Here is a 12765-nt window from a genome sequence, read left to right as displayed (position 1 = left end):
GGCTAGCTAAAGGAAAAATAGAATTGTTTCCCGCCTCAGCCCACTTGCTTTTAGCAAGTTAGCAGCTTGACTCTAGTGACTCCATTTTATTTCTTCACTCTTTCCTCTCCCCTAAGCAAGGAACACAACCCCCCCAGGTCATCTGCCTTCCCTTTCTTCCGAGTCTTCGTGTACATTAGCGCTCCAGCCAACCAGGGGAGGTGAGTGGTGCCCCTAACAGGGGCTCCCTTAGTCTCCTGGAGCACTGGGGTAGGAACTAGGTGACCTGTAGTGAGATGACATACTGACCTTTCTCTTGACAGTGATCTCCTTTGTCTCTGAGCCTCTGCTTAAAATGGAGGGATGTGCATCAAGGGCCTTTGCCAAACTAACCTTCTGTGATTATTCACCTCCCCCGCCACCCGAGGCCTGTCTGCCATCCCTGACGCGGCATTCCAGAGCTCGAGGTGCCTTCCCGCCCCCTTGATGCCCCAGAGACTTTTTTCTCTCCTTGGAGACTCCAGAATTGCATGCGGCCCTTCCCTCCCGCCCCAGAAGAGCTGGGAGGAGATGCTGGTCTCCCTGATCCGGGCCCTGCCCCCCAGACCCAGACCCAGGCGCCTGCCCGGAGCTGCCGGCTGGGGCCGCCAGTGTCCATCTTGTCACGTGTCACCGCTTCCCTGTGGGTGGCAAGTTCTTGGGGCCCCTGGGCCTTTGGCCAGCGGATGGGAGGTCAGGCCTCAGCCTCCTGGTCCACTCCGACACCGGTAGTTGCAAGGAGGCAAAGGGTGGCCCAGGAGGGCCTGGGCCACGCAGAGCACGGTCACGCTAACGCCCAGGCAGCGGTCTCGGCCGACCGCGGCCATTGTGCTTCGCCACCTCGGCCTCAAGGCCTGCTGAGCGCGCTGGCGACCGGAGGCGCGCTGAGAGCGCCCCTAAAACGACAGCGCTTCCCCTGCTGACGCGCGTGATGCTGTAACACCGAGGAAAGACGCGCTTTCCGTCCCCGGCAAGGGCCGGCCAGCGCGCAGGCTGCAGGGCGGCGCGAGCCCCGCCGCGCGCGCCGTCACGTGGGCCGCGGGCAGCGCATGGCGACGGCCCGCGCGCGCCCGCGCCGCTGCCGGCCGGGCCGCTCGGGCGCGCGCGCCGACGGGGCGGGCGCATGCGCAGGGGGGCGCGCCGCCTCTGCCCCGCGGCGAGGGTGTCTATGGAGAGGCGGCGGCCGCGGCTGCGGAGGCTGAGGCAGCGGCGATGGCGCCCTTCCCCGAAGAAGTGGACGTGTTCACCGGCCCACACTGGCGGATGAAGCAGCTGGTGGGGCTGTACTGTGACAAGGTAACGGCGCGCGGGGCCTCGCGCCCAGGGCGGCGGCGAGGAGCGGGCCGGTGCCCCGGCGGCCTGGCCTGCGCCGCGCCCGCAGCGCCCGGGGCCGCGCCGCGCCGCTCGCCGCAGGCGCAGCTGTCAGCGCCGCGCGCCCGCCGCCCGCACCTCCCCGGGGCGCCCGCCTCCGACGTGCCCCGCCGCTCGGGGCCTAGCGGCCGCCGCCCTCGGGGCCGCGCCGGGCCGCGGCTCGCGCCTCCTTCGGGGCAGGGCCGCCGTCGCTCCCCACCGACCCCTGGGCACGCCGGGTCGGCCGCCTGCGGGGGCCTTGCCATCCGCGCGGGGTAGGCCGTGCCCGCAGCCGCTCCCCGCCGCCCCTCCGCGCCCCCGCCCTGCCCCCGGCGCGCTCGGGGGCTCCCGAGGCGCCTTGCCACCCGCATCCATCCTTCTGCGGGACCTCCCGCCCGCTTCCCGGCCGAGCGGGGAGCTTTCCCCCGCCACCCCAGCTCGTTGTACGCCCCAGCTTTCCTTTTCACTGGTTCGATTTGGGAGAAGACCCAGGTTTCTTGGCTTCGGGACTAGCAGCTCCCTCTTCGCGCGTGTGTGTGTCTTTTCCTTGCAACTTTTATTGTCCTGAGCATTTACTCCATGTAGATTTTGTTATAAGACAGTTATTCTCTGTTGGAATTCTTTACGTGGGCCCCAATAAAAAGGGGCCTCCGAAAAAGTTGGTTGATCTTTGCGAACCTCTTTCGACTCTTAATTGGTTGTAGCATAGGCCGAAAAACCACTTTTGGTGGAGATCGTTCAGGGCCTTTTGCTAATGATTTTAAAAACAGTATTAAGATCTCACGTTTTTGTCGTTTTGTGTTGGAGAGAGACCATATGGACAACCTGAAAACTTCAGGCAGTTCTGTTTTGTGTAGAAATGAACCCAATAAAAAACATAGACAACTACAGTTTAAGCACGTAAATCACCTTTTACGAATTTTCAGAAATACACATCGTTAAGCAGAACCACTGTTAAGAGGAGAGAGGGCTTCGTGTAGCCCAGGGAGGCCTTTGGAGAATGCGTAGTGTGCTCCGCATTAGGCCAAACTCAAAAGCAACAATGTAACGCGCACCCACAACCATCCTTTCCCTCCCTCCATTTTGAAAATTAAAAAACACCTGATTCAGATGTAGGCTTAAACCTCAGGGCCTTCTAGGACAGTGGTCTTCCACCTTGGTTGCTCTTTAGAATCACCCTAAAAGCTGTTAAAAGTCTGCATGCCCAAACCGGTAAAATCAGGATCTCATAGGGTGGGACTCAGGCATCAGGTAAGGGTCACGTGCTGCATAACTACTTTATGTCGTGGAAGAACCCCACACACGACCTATGTCTCGCCTAAGATTATAATGGAGCTGAGCCATTCCAATCGCTTAGTAACATAGCTCTAGTCTCCAGTGCATTGCTCAAGTGTTTGTGGTGATGCTGGTGTAAACAAATCTAGTGCATCGCCGTTTGAGTAAAAGGATGGCACATACAGTTCTGTACAGTACATGGTACTTGATAAACGACTATGTTACTGGTTTATTTACTAAACTATACTTTCTGTTTCGGAGTGTAATTTTTCTACTTATAAAAAAGTTTGCTATAAAACCATGTCACGTTACGCCACATGTTGTTCGATGGCATTATTTTCTCTTTTGTTTGATTTAATCCTCTGTTTTGTACTGTAACATGGTATACTGGCTTATAGCCTCGGAGCAATAGGCCATACCACATAGCCTACTCCATAAGTATCTGTGATATTTGCACAACAATGAAATCGCTTAATGACGAATTTCTCAAAATGAATCCCCCTCTTAAAGGGAACATGATTGTATACTTTAAGGCTCCTCAGGTTAGTCCATTGTGTAGCCAAGGGTGAGGACCACTTATCAGGAGAAGCATCAAGAATGGCGAGCCATTGGTTAAGCTGAGTAACCCTGAATTTTTGAGTTAGCTTACTTTAGTGTTTTTAGCTCCACTGGCTTTTGAACATAAGTTATTCTGACAGTATCCTTTAATTGAAGCAAAGAAAAAAATAGGGAGTTTTATTTTGTTTGTTTGTTTTTTTCTTTTTTTCTTTAACTTTCTCAAAACCAAAAAGGGAAAGTTAGTGAAGACTAAAGGAATCTGAAGTCTTCGGTTTATTTTAGATTTGGGGAGTTGTAGTCCGGGGATCTTCTGACACTGTTATGGGAGTTTTCATGCACAAACCTCCCTAGGGAGGTTTGTGGCTTTCATTAGATTTTCAGATGGTTGATATTCTACCAAGATGGTTAAGAATGACGTTTTATTTACTTATGTACTAGACTAACCAGTCTTACTTTAAATTTTTTAGAAGTCAGTCACCAATACTGTATGTCATTACCTAGTGATTAAGAATATTAGAACAAATTTTGAAAATACAGTACTGTTTTTAAAAACAATATTGGAGTCTTCTAAGATTATTTTCAGTAGTTTAATGTTTTCCTCTTATAATAACTAGAAAGCATTTTCAATTTGACATAGCATAAATGAGGACTAATTCCGAACTAATTAGATGTGGTTAATGACATTTTTGTATATATTCATCAGGAAGATTAAGAGTCTAATTTTCTGAACCGTGGAAGTGATTTAGGAAAAAAAAAAACTGCATAGGAATTCTGCATCTGGATTTCTTCTTGATACTGATAGCTAATGGAGTCTCTCCTAGGACATCTTTGGGAGCTAGAGTTTAAATGAATCTTTAACAATGGCTGGATAACATCAGAGGATTATTTGTTTTTATTATAATTTGTCACCTCAAGTTTTGCCTTCACCGTCTTTTGGTTGTATAGATGAGGGATATCCAACCCAAACAGCCTGTAGTGAAACTTTACAAAATAAAAACTAGTTTTTATACTCAAACTAAAAAGATAACAAATTATGTTATTTCAACTGTATTCTAAATGTTGACTCCGAATGCCGGGTATTTATAAAGAAGTCACTTTTATTTCTAATATCGAACTTTTCAAGTATTGTAGAAGCATCCATTTATTTACTAGCATCAACTCAGTGATTTAAATGCTCAGACTAGTTTACTTAGAATCATTCCGAAATTGTAGGCCATTTTAAATGTTGCTTTATAATACCTGATTTAATACTTTGCTCGTGGATTTCCTCTTACATTTATAAATGACTTTCTGGAAAGGTTTTTCATTGTTATCCAGACAACAGTCCTTTGAGGTAGGTAAAGGCAGGAGTGGTTTTTGTTTTATACTTGGGACTTGTAGGCCTAGATTGACTAGATCATGTTTACATAAGCAGTTAGTGATAGTTTCAGATGGAAACCCGTCAGAATCATGATTTCTAGTTTGATTTTCTTTGTTATGAAACCAGAGCAGTTTCTGAATTTTTTTTTTTTTTTTTTTTTTTTTTTTTTTTTTTGTGGCAGTCTGTTATGAAATCTTTCTGCTAATTCATTGACCTTCCCAATTGGGATAGCTTCAGTGAACATTCGCTTTGAATGACACCCCTTTTCCAGTTTACTCCAGTTCCTCATTCTTTCCTCTAATTCTCAAATTTAATGGCATTAATTCTGCCAGTGAACATTGAGTTTCCGCTTGTGTTGGCGATGTGTTCTTAAGGAGTTAGTTTATCATCTACCATTTGTGCTGGGATGGAAATCCAAATGTGGAATAGTGAGAGCCGAGGGAGGTGTATGGTCAGCTGTCCATTAAAGTGTTAGGACTGGTCTTAAAGTCTCTATTCTGAGAACAGAGTAGGTGGTAGTTGTGAGGACGTGCATGGTACAGAGATTTCCAGACTTACACTTGGGCCAGTTATAAAAAATTCTAAGTGGTGGAGGCATTATGGTATGCCCCAATTTTTCAGGTAGGGTACTAAAAATGCCATCTACTTTATCATTTTGTAAAAAAGGACATTTTACGACCAAAGTCCTAGGGAGGAAATAAGTACAGAATAATTTGAACAGATTGTTTTTAAAAAATTGAACAAATAAAGCTTTATGAAGAATAATTTAGCTTTCCTTGTTTTTCTATTTCTCTGCATACCTGTAAAAACTGTTATTAACTGGCTTTGGGAAGATTGGTTTATTGGAGGCTGTTAAATCGAGAGCTAGGAGAGGAAGGAAAAGGGAATTTAATGAGTTCTTACTACATGCTTACATTATTCCTTTTAATCCTTACAAGAGCCCTGTGAGACAAGTGTTATCCCTCGTTTAAAGACGAAGAAACCGACTTAGTGGTTAAGTAACTTACCCAACTCACTTAACTAGTAATTAGGGGTGCCTGGATTCTAACCTTAGGATATTTCTTCTTTCTGAAGCCCGTGTGTTTTGCATTACCTTACTGGTGCTGCTACTTATTACTAGCTGTATGATTTTATGCAAAACATTTTACCTGTGGCTCACAGTTTTTTCTATCTGTAAAGTTTGACCAGAGATAGTTGAGTTTGCCCAGGGATAGTTGAGTATAAATCTCCCTTGATTAAATGAAAGAATTATCTGACTGAGTAAACACTTATTTGGGATAATAATAGTGTTTAGGTTTTGTTATGCTGTTTTTCATATCAAGTTTTGAACTTATTAGCAAGTATTTAAGTGACACAAAACTTTTCAAATCACTTCGATGCCAGGCTGTAGGTTTTAGGTTGTAGACTAAGACAGGAAGTCAGTTCTAAATTTTTAAAATATGGGAGATGTTACTATTTGTTGATTATGTGTATTGTATTCTATATAGGTTCTTTATTGGATTTGCCAAACATCAGAATATACAAGTTTATTGGTCGCATAGAAAAGTTTATATTCTAATGTAGAACATTGTTTTTCACAGTGTGTCCTATGACCTTTTTATGGGTAATCAAACCAGTTTTGTGGGCCAGAAATAGCATTAAAAAATGAAATGGAAACTGTTAGAGTACATCACAGGGTAGAGAGGGAAATATTGTTTGGTAAAATTTGTTTGAAATGTTTGTAGTGTGTGTCTAAATTGCACTGTATTTCATACTAACGATCATGGTTAAATATGTTTGAAAAACACTTCTTTAGAGCAGCATTTCTCAACCGCAGCACTAATGACATTTTGGGCCAGTTGATTCTTTGTCGTGGGGACTGTCGTGTGCATTGTAGGATGTTTAGTGTGATCTCTGACTCTCACCCACTAGATGTCAGTAGCACTTATGCAGTAGTGACGTGCAAAAATGTGTACAGACCTTGCCCATTTAGTTTGGGGGTGAGGTGGGGGGACAATCAACTCCCTTGTGAATATTACTGCTTTAGAGCTGGCATTCTTTTTGACACTTTACTCTGCTGGATCTGAAAAGATAGCTTTGTGGTTGGGACAAACATTGTATCTTGTGGAAAGAACAGAAACAGAGTCATAGAGACCTGATCTCTTGTCAATCTAGTCTGTATGTTTAAATACCTTTGGAGAGGCAAATAAAAACAATTCATATAAACAGATTTCATAAAAATTAAATTGTATATGCGCTAGTTATTCTTTTAATTGGTAAATTAACTGACTTTAGTACCAGGTTAAAAAGTTTCTCAAGTGGAGAAAAATTAGGTAGTATAAGTACTTCTGATGATAGTTTTATTTGCACTAAATATAGAAATAACAGAAAAGCCTAAGTAAGGGTTATATATGTTATATTCTGTATTCTTTAAATATATTACTTTATTAAATCCTCACGAGAACAATGTCGTGGTAGTTAGCATTATTAGCCGTATTTTACAGATGAGGAAACCGAAGTATAGAGCGATTTAATGACCTGCTGACAGACGTGGATTCACACTTAAGTAATCGGGCTCCAGAGACAGCACTTGTACCAGCCGTACTGGATAGACTACACAGAACAGAGACTTTTTACACCGGGTTTGGTTTTCAATCTGTTATATAAACCTGGGGTTTACCTTAGCTAATCATTAAATCTGAAAGATATTTTTAATAGTCCAGTGAGAAGGTATGCACAATTTCCTGCATGTCTTTTAAGATGATATTTTCCTTAAGTTATGTGAGGGCATTATTTTCATTTTTTTTTTTTTGCCACTCTTTTGTTTTTCTTTTAAAAAAAATTATAGCTGTTATTAATGTTTTATCTCTACTGATTCTATTTTAATTTTTAAAAATGAAATGACACATGATAGTATTTGCTGAAATTAAGCAACAGTGAATTTTGTTGTGATCTTATGTGGCATTTCTTGGGATAAAATGAGCATTGGTTTAACCAAATCATCTTGCCTGTTTTCTTATGGCTTAAGAGCAAAGAATGTTTTTTACATTTTTAAATAGATAGGGAAAATCAAAATAATAATATTTTATGATGTGAAAATTATATGAAAATCAAATTTCAGTGTCCATAAATAAAGTTTTATTGGAATACACTCATTCGCATGACTACATTTGTGTTCCAACAATGAATTAAATACTTGCTATAGACAGTATGCCTTGCAAAACTAAAAATATTTACTGTCTAGCCCTTTACAAAAAATGTTGCCAGTTCCTGTTCCAGATCATTTACTTCTTTATTGTGATTACCGTTCATTGTCTTATTGCCCTTCACGAGAACGTAAGCTTCATAAAGGCAGAGATGTCGTTTTAGTTCACCAGTGTATTCCAAGTACCGGAAGTGGTGCCTGGCTCATGGTGGCTGCTCATTAAATATATGACTAGAGTGAAAAATGCATGGATTTAGAAAAACAAATGATTTGTTTTCAAAATGTGATAACTAACATTTATTAAGCTCATTTATTTGAATCTCACAAGTACCATGTGAAGTACGGGTGTTTTTATTTCCTTTTAACACCAAGAAGAAGCTTAAGACATCGAGGGAGAGAATTAACTTACCTAGGGATACACAGCTAAATAAATGGTAGACCCGGGATCTTGGTTTTAAGAGAGTCTGACTCAGGTCTCGTTTTCTGTAAATGACTCTTATTACCTAATCCATACTTCCTTTTGCAGACGATGCTTTGTTCTGTTGCTACAGTGGGACAGCTTTGCTTTAGGAGCTAATCATCTTTTCTGATGCTTTGTCATGAGCCTCGTATTTCATAAGAACAGGCAATTAGGACAACTTAGACTGTGTTCCATTTTAGGAATACTAGATCAAACTTTGCAAAGCAGGTCTAGGAAGTATGGAGTTAGTAGCTTCTCCCCGTCCCTTTACTGTCTCTTGTTTCTAACCTAATCAGATTTTCCCCCTTTAAAATGAATTTTGAAACTGGAATTGATATAATTGAAGGTAGATTTAATATGGCAGTGGAAGTAATGGAGGGATTTAATAGTACTTTGAACTTTAACTTGAATCAAGTTGATAATACATGCTTTAAATATGAGATTTTAATGTGTCATTAAATTAAAAAATTAAAATTATGTCAGAATAGTCATTTTCTCTTGAGTAGTAGAATTAAAGAAAATGTCAGTGTGTGTATAAATTCATTGATTTGTTTCTTTCCTTCGAATGCGTTTACTTCCTCATGCCCTGATGTACTAGCTTTCCACATTGTACTGTTGCAGTTTTTCCACTGCAGAAAAGGGCGTGATTTCTTACATCAGCTGCTAAATGTTTTTTTTCCAGTTTTTTAAAAATTAGTTCCCCTAAAAATATCTAATAATGTTCTAATAGCTCAATATTTTAGATATTTTCTGAATAGAGCAGACTCATCTTGATATTAAAGTTTAAACAAACTATAATTGAATATTTTTGAATTGTGTGCATTTCAAAAGTAGTATAGTAACATGAAGAACCTTTTAAACAAAGAAAAGCACTTACCACATTCTAACAGAACGATTTTTTTGCATAGTTATTACAATATTGACTACATTTCTTATGCTGTACTTGACACAATTATTTTAATGTTTAGATATGACTTTGTGGCGTATCTGTATTAAGTATATATTTGGACCAATGGAATTTTAGGTTTGGAGGTACTCTAGTCTAATCCCTTTTATTTAAAGAAACTTTAAATTTAACAAGTACTTTAACCAGTGTAAGTGAGATATTTTGCTGTGTACAAACTAAATGCATTTAAATATTTCTTGTTGGTGCATATTTACATGTACTTATTATGCCTTTCTTTTTACTTTACATTTTTATTCAGCTTTCTAAGACCAACTTTTCCAACAACAATGATTTCCGTGCTCTTCTGCAGTCTCTGTATGCTACTTTTAAGGAGTTCAAAATGCATGAGCAGATTGAAAACGAATACATTATTGGTTTGCTTCAGCAACGCAGCCGGACCATCTATAATGTACATTCTGACAACAAACTCTCTGAGATGCTTAGCCTCTTTGAAAAGGGACTGAAGAATGTTAAGGTGAGTTGCACAAATAGGTATTTAGCTCTCACAGCTTGTGTCATCTTCTGGTATGTCATTGGCAAAGCTTGTTAGCATTTTTTAGTAAATGATGTTACAGTCAAGAAAAATATTCCGACAGTTGTTAAAGACGGTAAGGAAGACTTTATTCAAGGGGTTTTGCAGTGGAGGAGAGAGATTGGGTTCAGCTCTGAAGATAACAAGGACAAGCGGGGCTATAACAAGGAGCAGGGTGAGGGACCGGGAAACTACTAAGGGGAGACGTCGGCTGGGGAGGTGCTTGCTGGGCTGACTCGAGGATTGTTCTCGAAGGCAGACCAGGGCGCGGTAAATCCCAAGTGTCCGTTAACCAGATACTGAGGCTGATAAGATGCCAAGAGGGGCGATTTTTGATAAATTGACTCAGCGTGATTTTTTTGTCTAAAATTGGACGAAGTGGGCCAAGAACAGAGCTCAGAATCAGACCTAGGAACCAGAGGGCTCAGTGGAACTGCACTCAGGTTCGATGAGAACCTTTTGTCAGTTACCTCTTCATTCCTGTATGTAAAATTCTATAATGAGTGCTGCTCCCTGAAACTTGAAGTTCCATTTGAAGTCGAAGTTTTAATTACCATAAAATTTTTACTTATAATTATTTTCTGAACTTTTAAAGATAGAATAGATGCAGTTACTGGTGACTAAAGGTAAAATTGTTACTTAGAATGAATAAACAATTTATAAGTTTTATTTTAAAATTGAATGTTAGTTAAAATGTTCACTATATTTTCTTTTTCCATATTTTAGGGCAAAAGGTTTAACCAAACAGGGTAATTTTAAATTGCATAACAAAGTTATTTTTGAGTATAGTTTAGGATAATGATATAGAGAGATTTTTCTATTAATTATATTTACATATTATAGGATATTTGAAATTTGGTCTTTGTTTATCCCCCTGCTGGCTGAGTGAAGCATAGACTTAAGTTGCACCTCTGTCAGACCACCATGCACCTGCCACTTACAGAATTGTGTTCTAGAGAGAATATTCTGCAGTAGGGAAGAGGATGGCTTGAAGGGAAACAAAAGACTTCAGCAGGAAGACTGTTATAAAAAAATATTGTGCTAGTTTCTGGAAGAACACACAGTAGCCACATGGTGGGGAGGTGGGAGATGGGTAGTGGTGGGTACAGGGTAGAGATCATGGGAGATTTAGTTTTTATTGGATACTCTTTTATACTCATTGAACTTTATGTTATGTTCATATATTACCTATTAAATGATAAAGATCTGAACGAAAGAATAAAGTAGTGACTGGTGGAGATAGAAGGGAGGGAGCAGACTCGGAGAATTATGTAGGACATATAAAATTGATGGGATGAAATACTTGCACAGAAGTGAGAAGGAATGGAGAAAGAGAAAGCAAATAAGAATGGTAATTGAATCTGATTTATAGAGAATGCAGAAGATACTTGGGAAATAAAAACATCCAGTATGGACTAGTCGGGTTTGAACTGCTTGTGCAATCCAGATGGGTATTTATTAATAGGAGGCGTAGATGGGTCAGGGTCAGAAAGGTGATTCGGTTTGTAAAAGTCGATAATTATTAGCATGTAAGAGGAAAGGGAAGCCACTAGGTATGCTCGTAAAATCTTAAGAGAGTAGGACATTAGATAGAATATTGAGAAGCACTTGAATAAATTAGTCCAAAAGGAGGAGATGAGAGAAGACTCAGCAGGAATAAAATATTCCCACATTTAAAAAGTTTTATCATTTTGTAAATATTCCACATATTTTAAGTTTAGAGGGCTGATGTATAAGTGATGGATAAGTTGCCTAGAAATGTGATCTTAGTTTACATGAGGAAGAACTTCTTAGTTGTTGTCCAGACTTACAATCTTTACTTCAAGATGTTGTGAACTCCTTGCCTTTAGAAATTGATACCTGCTCTTTAGAAGTGTATATGGTCTTCTGTAGGCTAATGTAACCGGTGTTCTGAATTGCGTAGATGACTTTAAAGGGATTCTGTAATGATAGAGTCCAGTAGGCTCTTGAGGACTGCTTGGAGATATGCTTGCTATTTTTAGAATTTATATGACGTTTTAAAAAAGAAGTACGAGATGCCATTACTAAAGGAATTCAGGATTCCTTTAAAAGATCTTAAGCGCATCTTGTAGACTTAGAACAGTACAGAAAACACTTTGCTATTTGTCAGGCTATTTTTTTTAAGGTTTTATGTTGCATTTTAAACTGACTTCCTAGGATCAGGTACAATGTAAATAATGGAACATAACTTTCATAGAAGACAAACTTTTTTTTGTTTCTAGAATGAATATGAGCAGTTAAATTATGCGAAACAGCTGAAAGAGAGACTGGAGGCTTTTACAAGAGATTTTCTTCCTCATATGAAAGAAGAAGAGGAGGTAAGCATAATTTTTTTCTTGTGATTTTGATTTATGAAAGTTTAAAAACATTATTTTGCCTTTAATTCTTCAAAATAATTCTTGGAAGCCTCCAGTTTACTTTAGGAAATGAAGAAAAGTCCAAGAAAAAAATCAGTAAATTTGTTCCCTCAGAGAGGTGTTGTGGCTTTTTATTGATTTTAATTCATTTATTCAATAAATATTTTCTTATGTAGTTTATACCGTATCAGTGTTAATAATTTTATATGCCACCCTAATGCATCTTCAGAACCTTTAGAGGATTCTTTAAACTTTTTCTGTATTTTCATGCTAAGTTTGAAGACTTTTTAGTGTTCTATTTTTAGTAGTGGATTTTAGTAATTAAATGGTAGTATTAAAATGATCAGTCTTATGCCTAATGCACATGTATTAGGATATCACTAACTGAATGAGCAAAATATTTTCCCATTCTCTTCATTCTCTAAAGTGGAATGCATATCAGGGTAAGGAATAGAGAAAATATTTTATGAGGAACTCTATACTTGTTCGGCTATAAACCAGTTATTATAGTGATTCTCAATTATAGCTTCGCCTTATAATTAGATTATATTTAAAAAAAAAAAAACCCACTTTTAAGCCCTTTTCAGACCAGTTAAATCAGCAGGGGGAGATACTGGTATAGGTATATTTTAAAAGCTTCCCAGGTCACTGTAACAAGCATTCAGCATTGGAACTGCTGCGTTACTACAGCAGTGTTCCTTGTG

The 12765-nt window shown here is 40.1% G+C and overlaps 1 protein-coding gene across 1 annotated transcript in view; it reads left to right on the top strand.

Annotated features, from left to right (window-relative positions):
• The first annotated feature begins 1154 nt into the window (after positions 1-1154).
• The window catches only part of FBXL5 (F-box and leucine rich repeat protein 5), a 33113-nt gene continuing 21502 nt past the window's right edge, over positions 1155-12765 (top strand). The window contains exons 1-3 of the mRNA XM_016138413.2: positions 1155-1314; positions 9411-9626; positions 11927-12022. Coding sequence (XP_015993899.2) covers positions 1231-1314; positions 9411-9626; positions 11927-12022 — 396 coding nt within the window. The 5' untranslated portion in view covers positions 1155-1230. The remainder of the gene's footprint in view (positions 1315-9410; positions 9627-11926; positions 12023-12765) is intronic.

Source organism: Rousettus aegyptiacus, unplaced genomic scaffold, assembly GCF_014176215.1.
Source record: "Rousettus aegyptiacus isolate mRouAeg1 unplaced genomic scaffold, mRouAeg1.p scaffold_m13_p_10, whole genome shotgun sequence".
Classification (NCBI taxonomy): Eukaryota; Metazoa; Chordata; class Mammalia; order Chiroptera; family Pteropodidae; genus Rousettus; species Rousettus aegyptiacus.
Note: the sequence above shows the minus strand (reverse complement) of the source record. Positions and strands in the feature narration are given on the sequence as shown.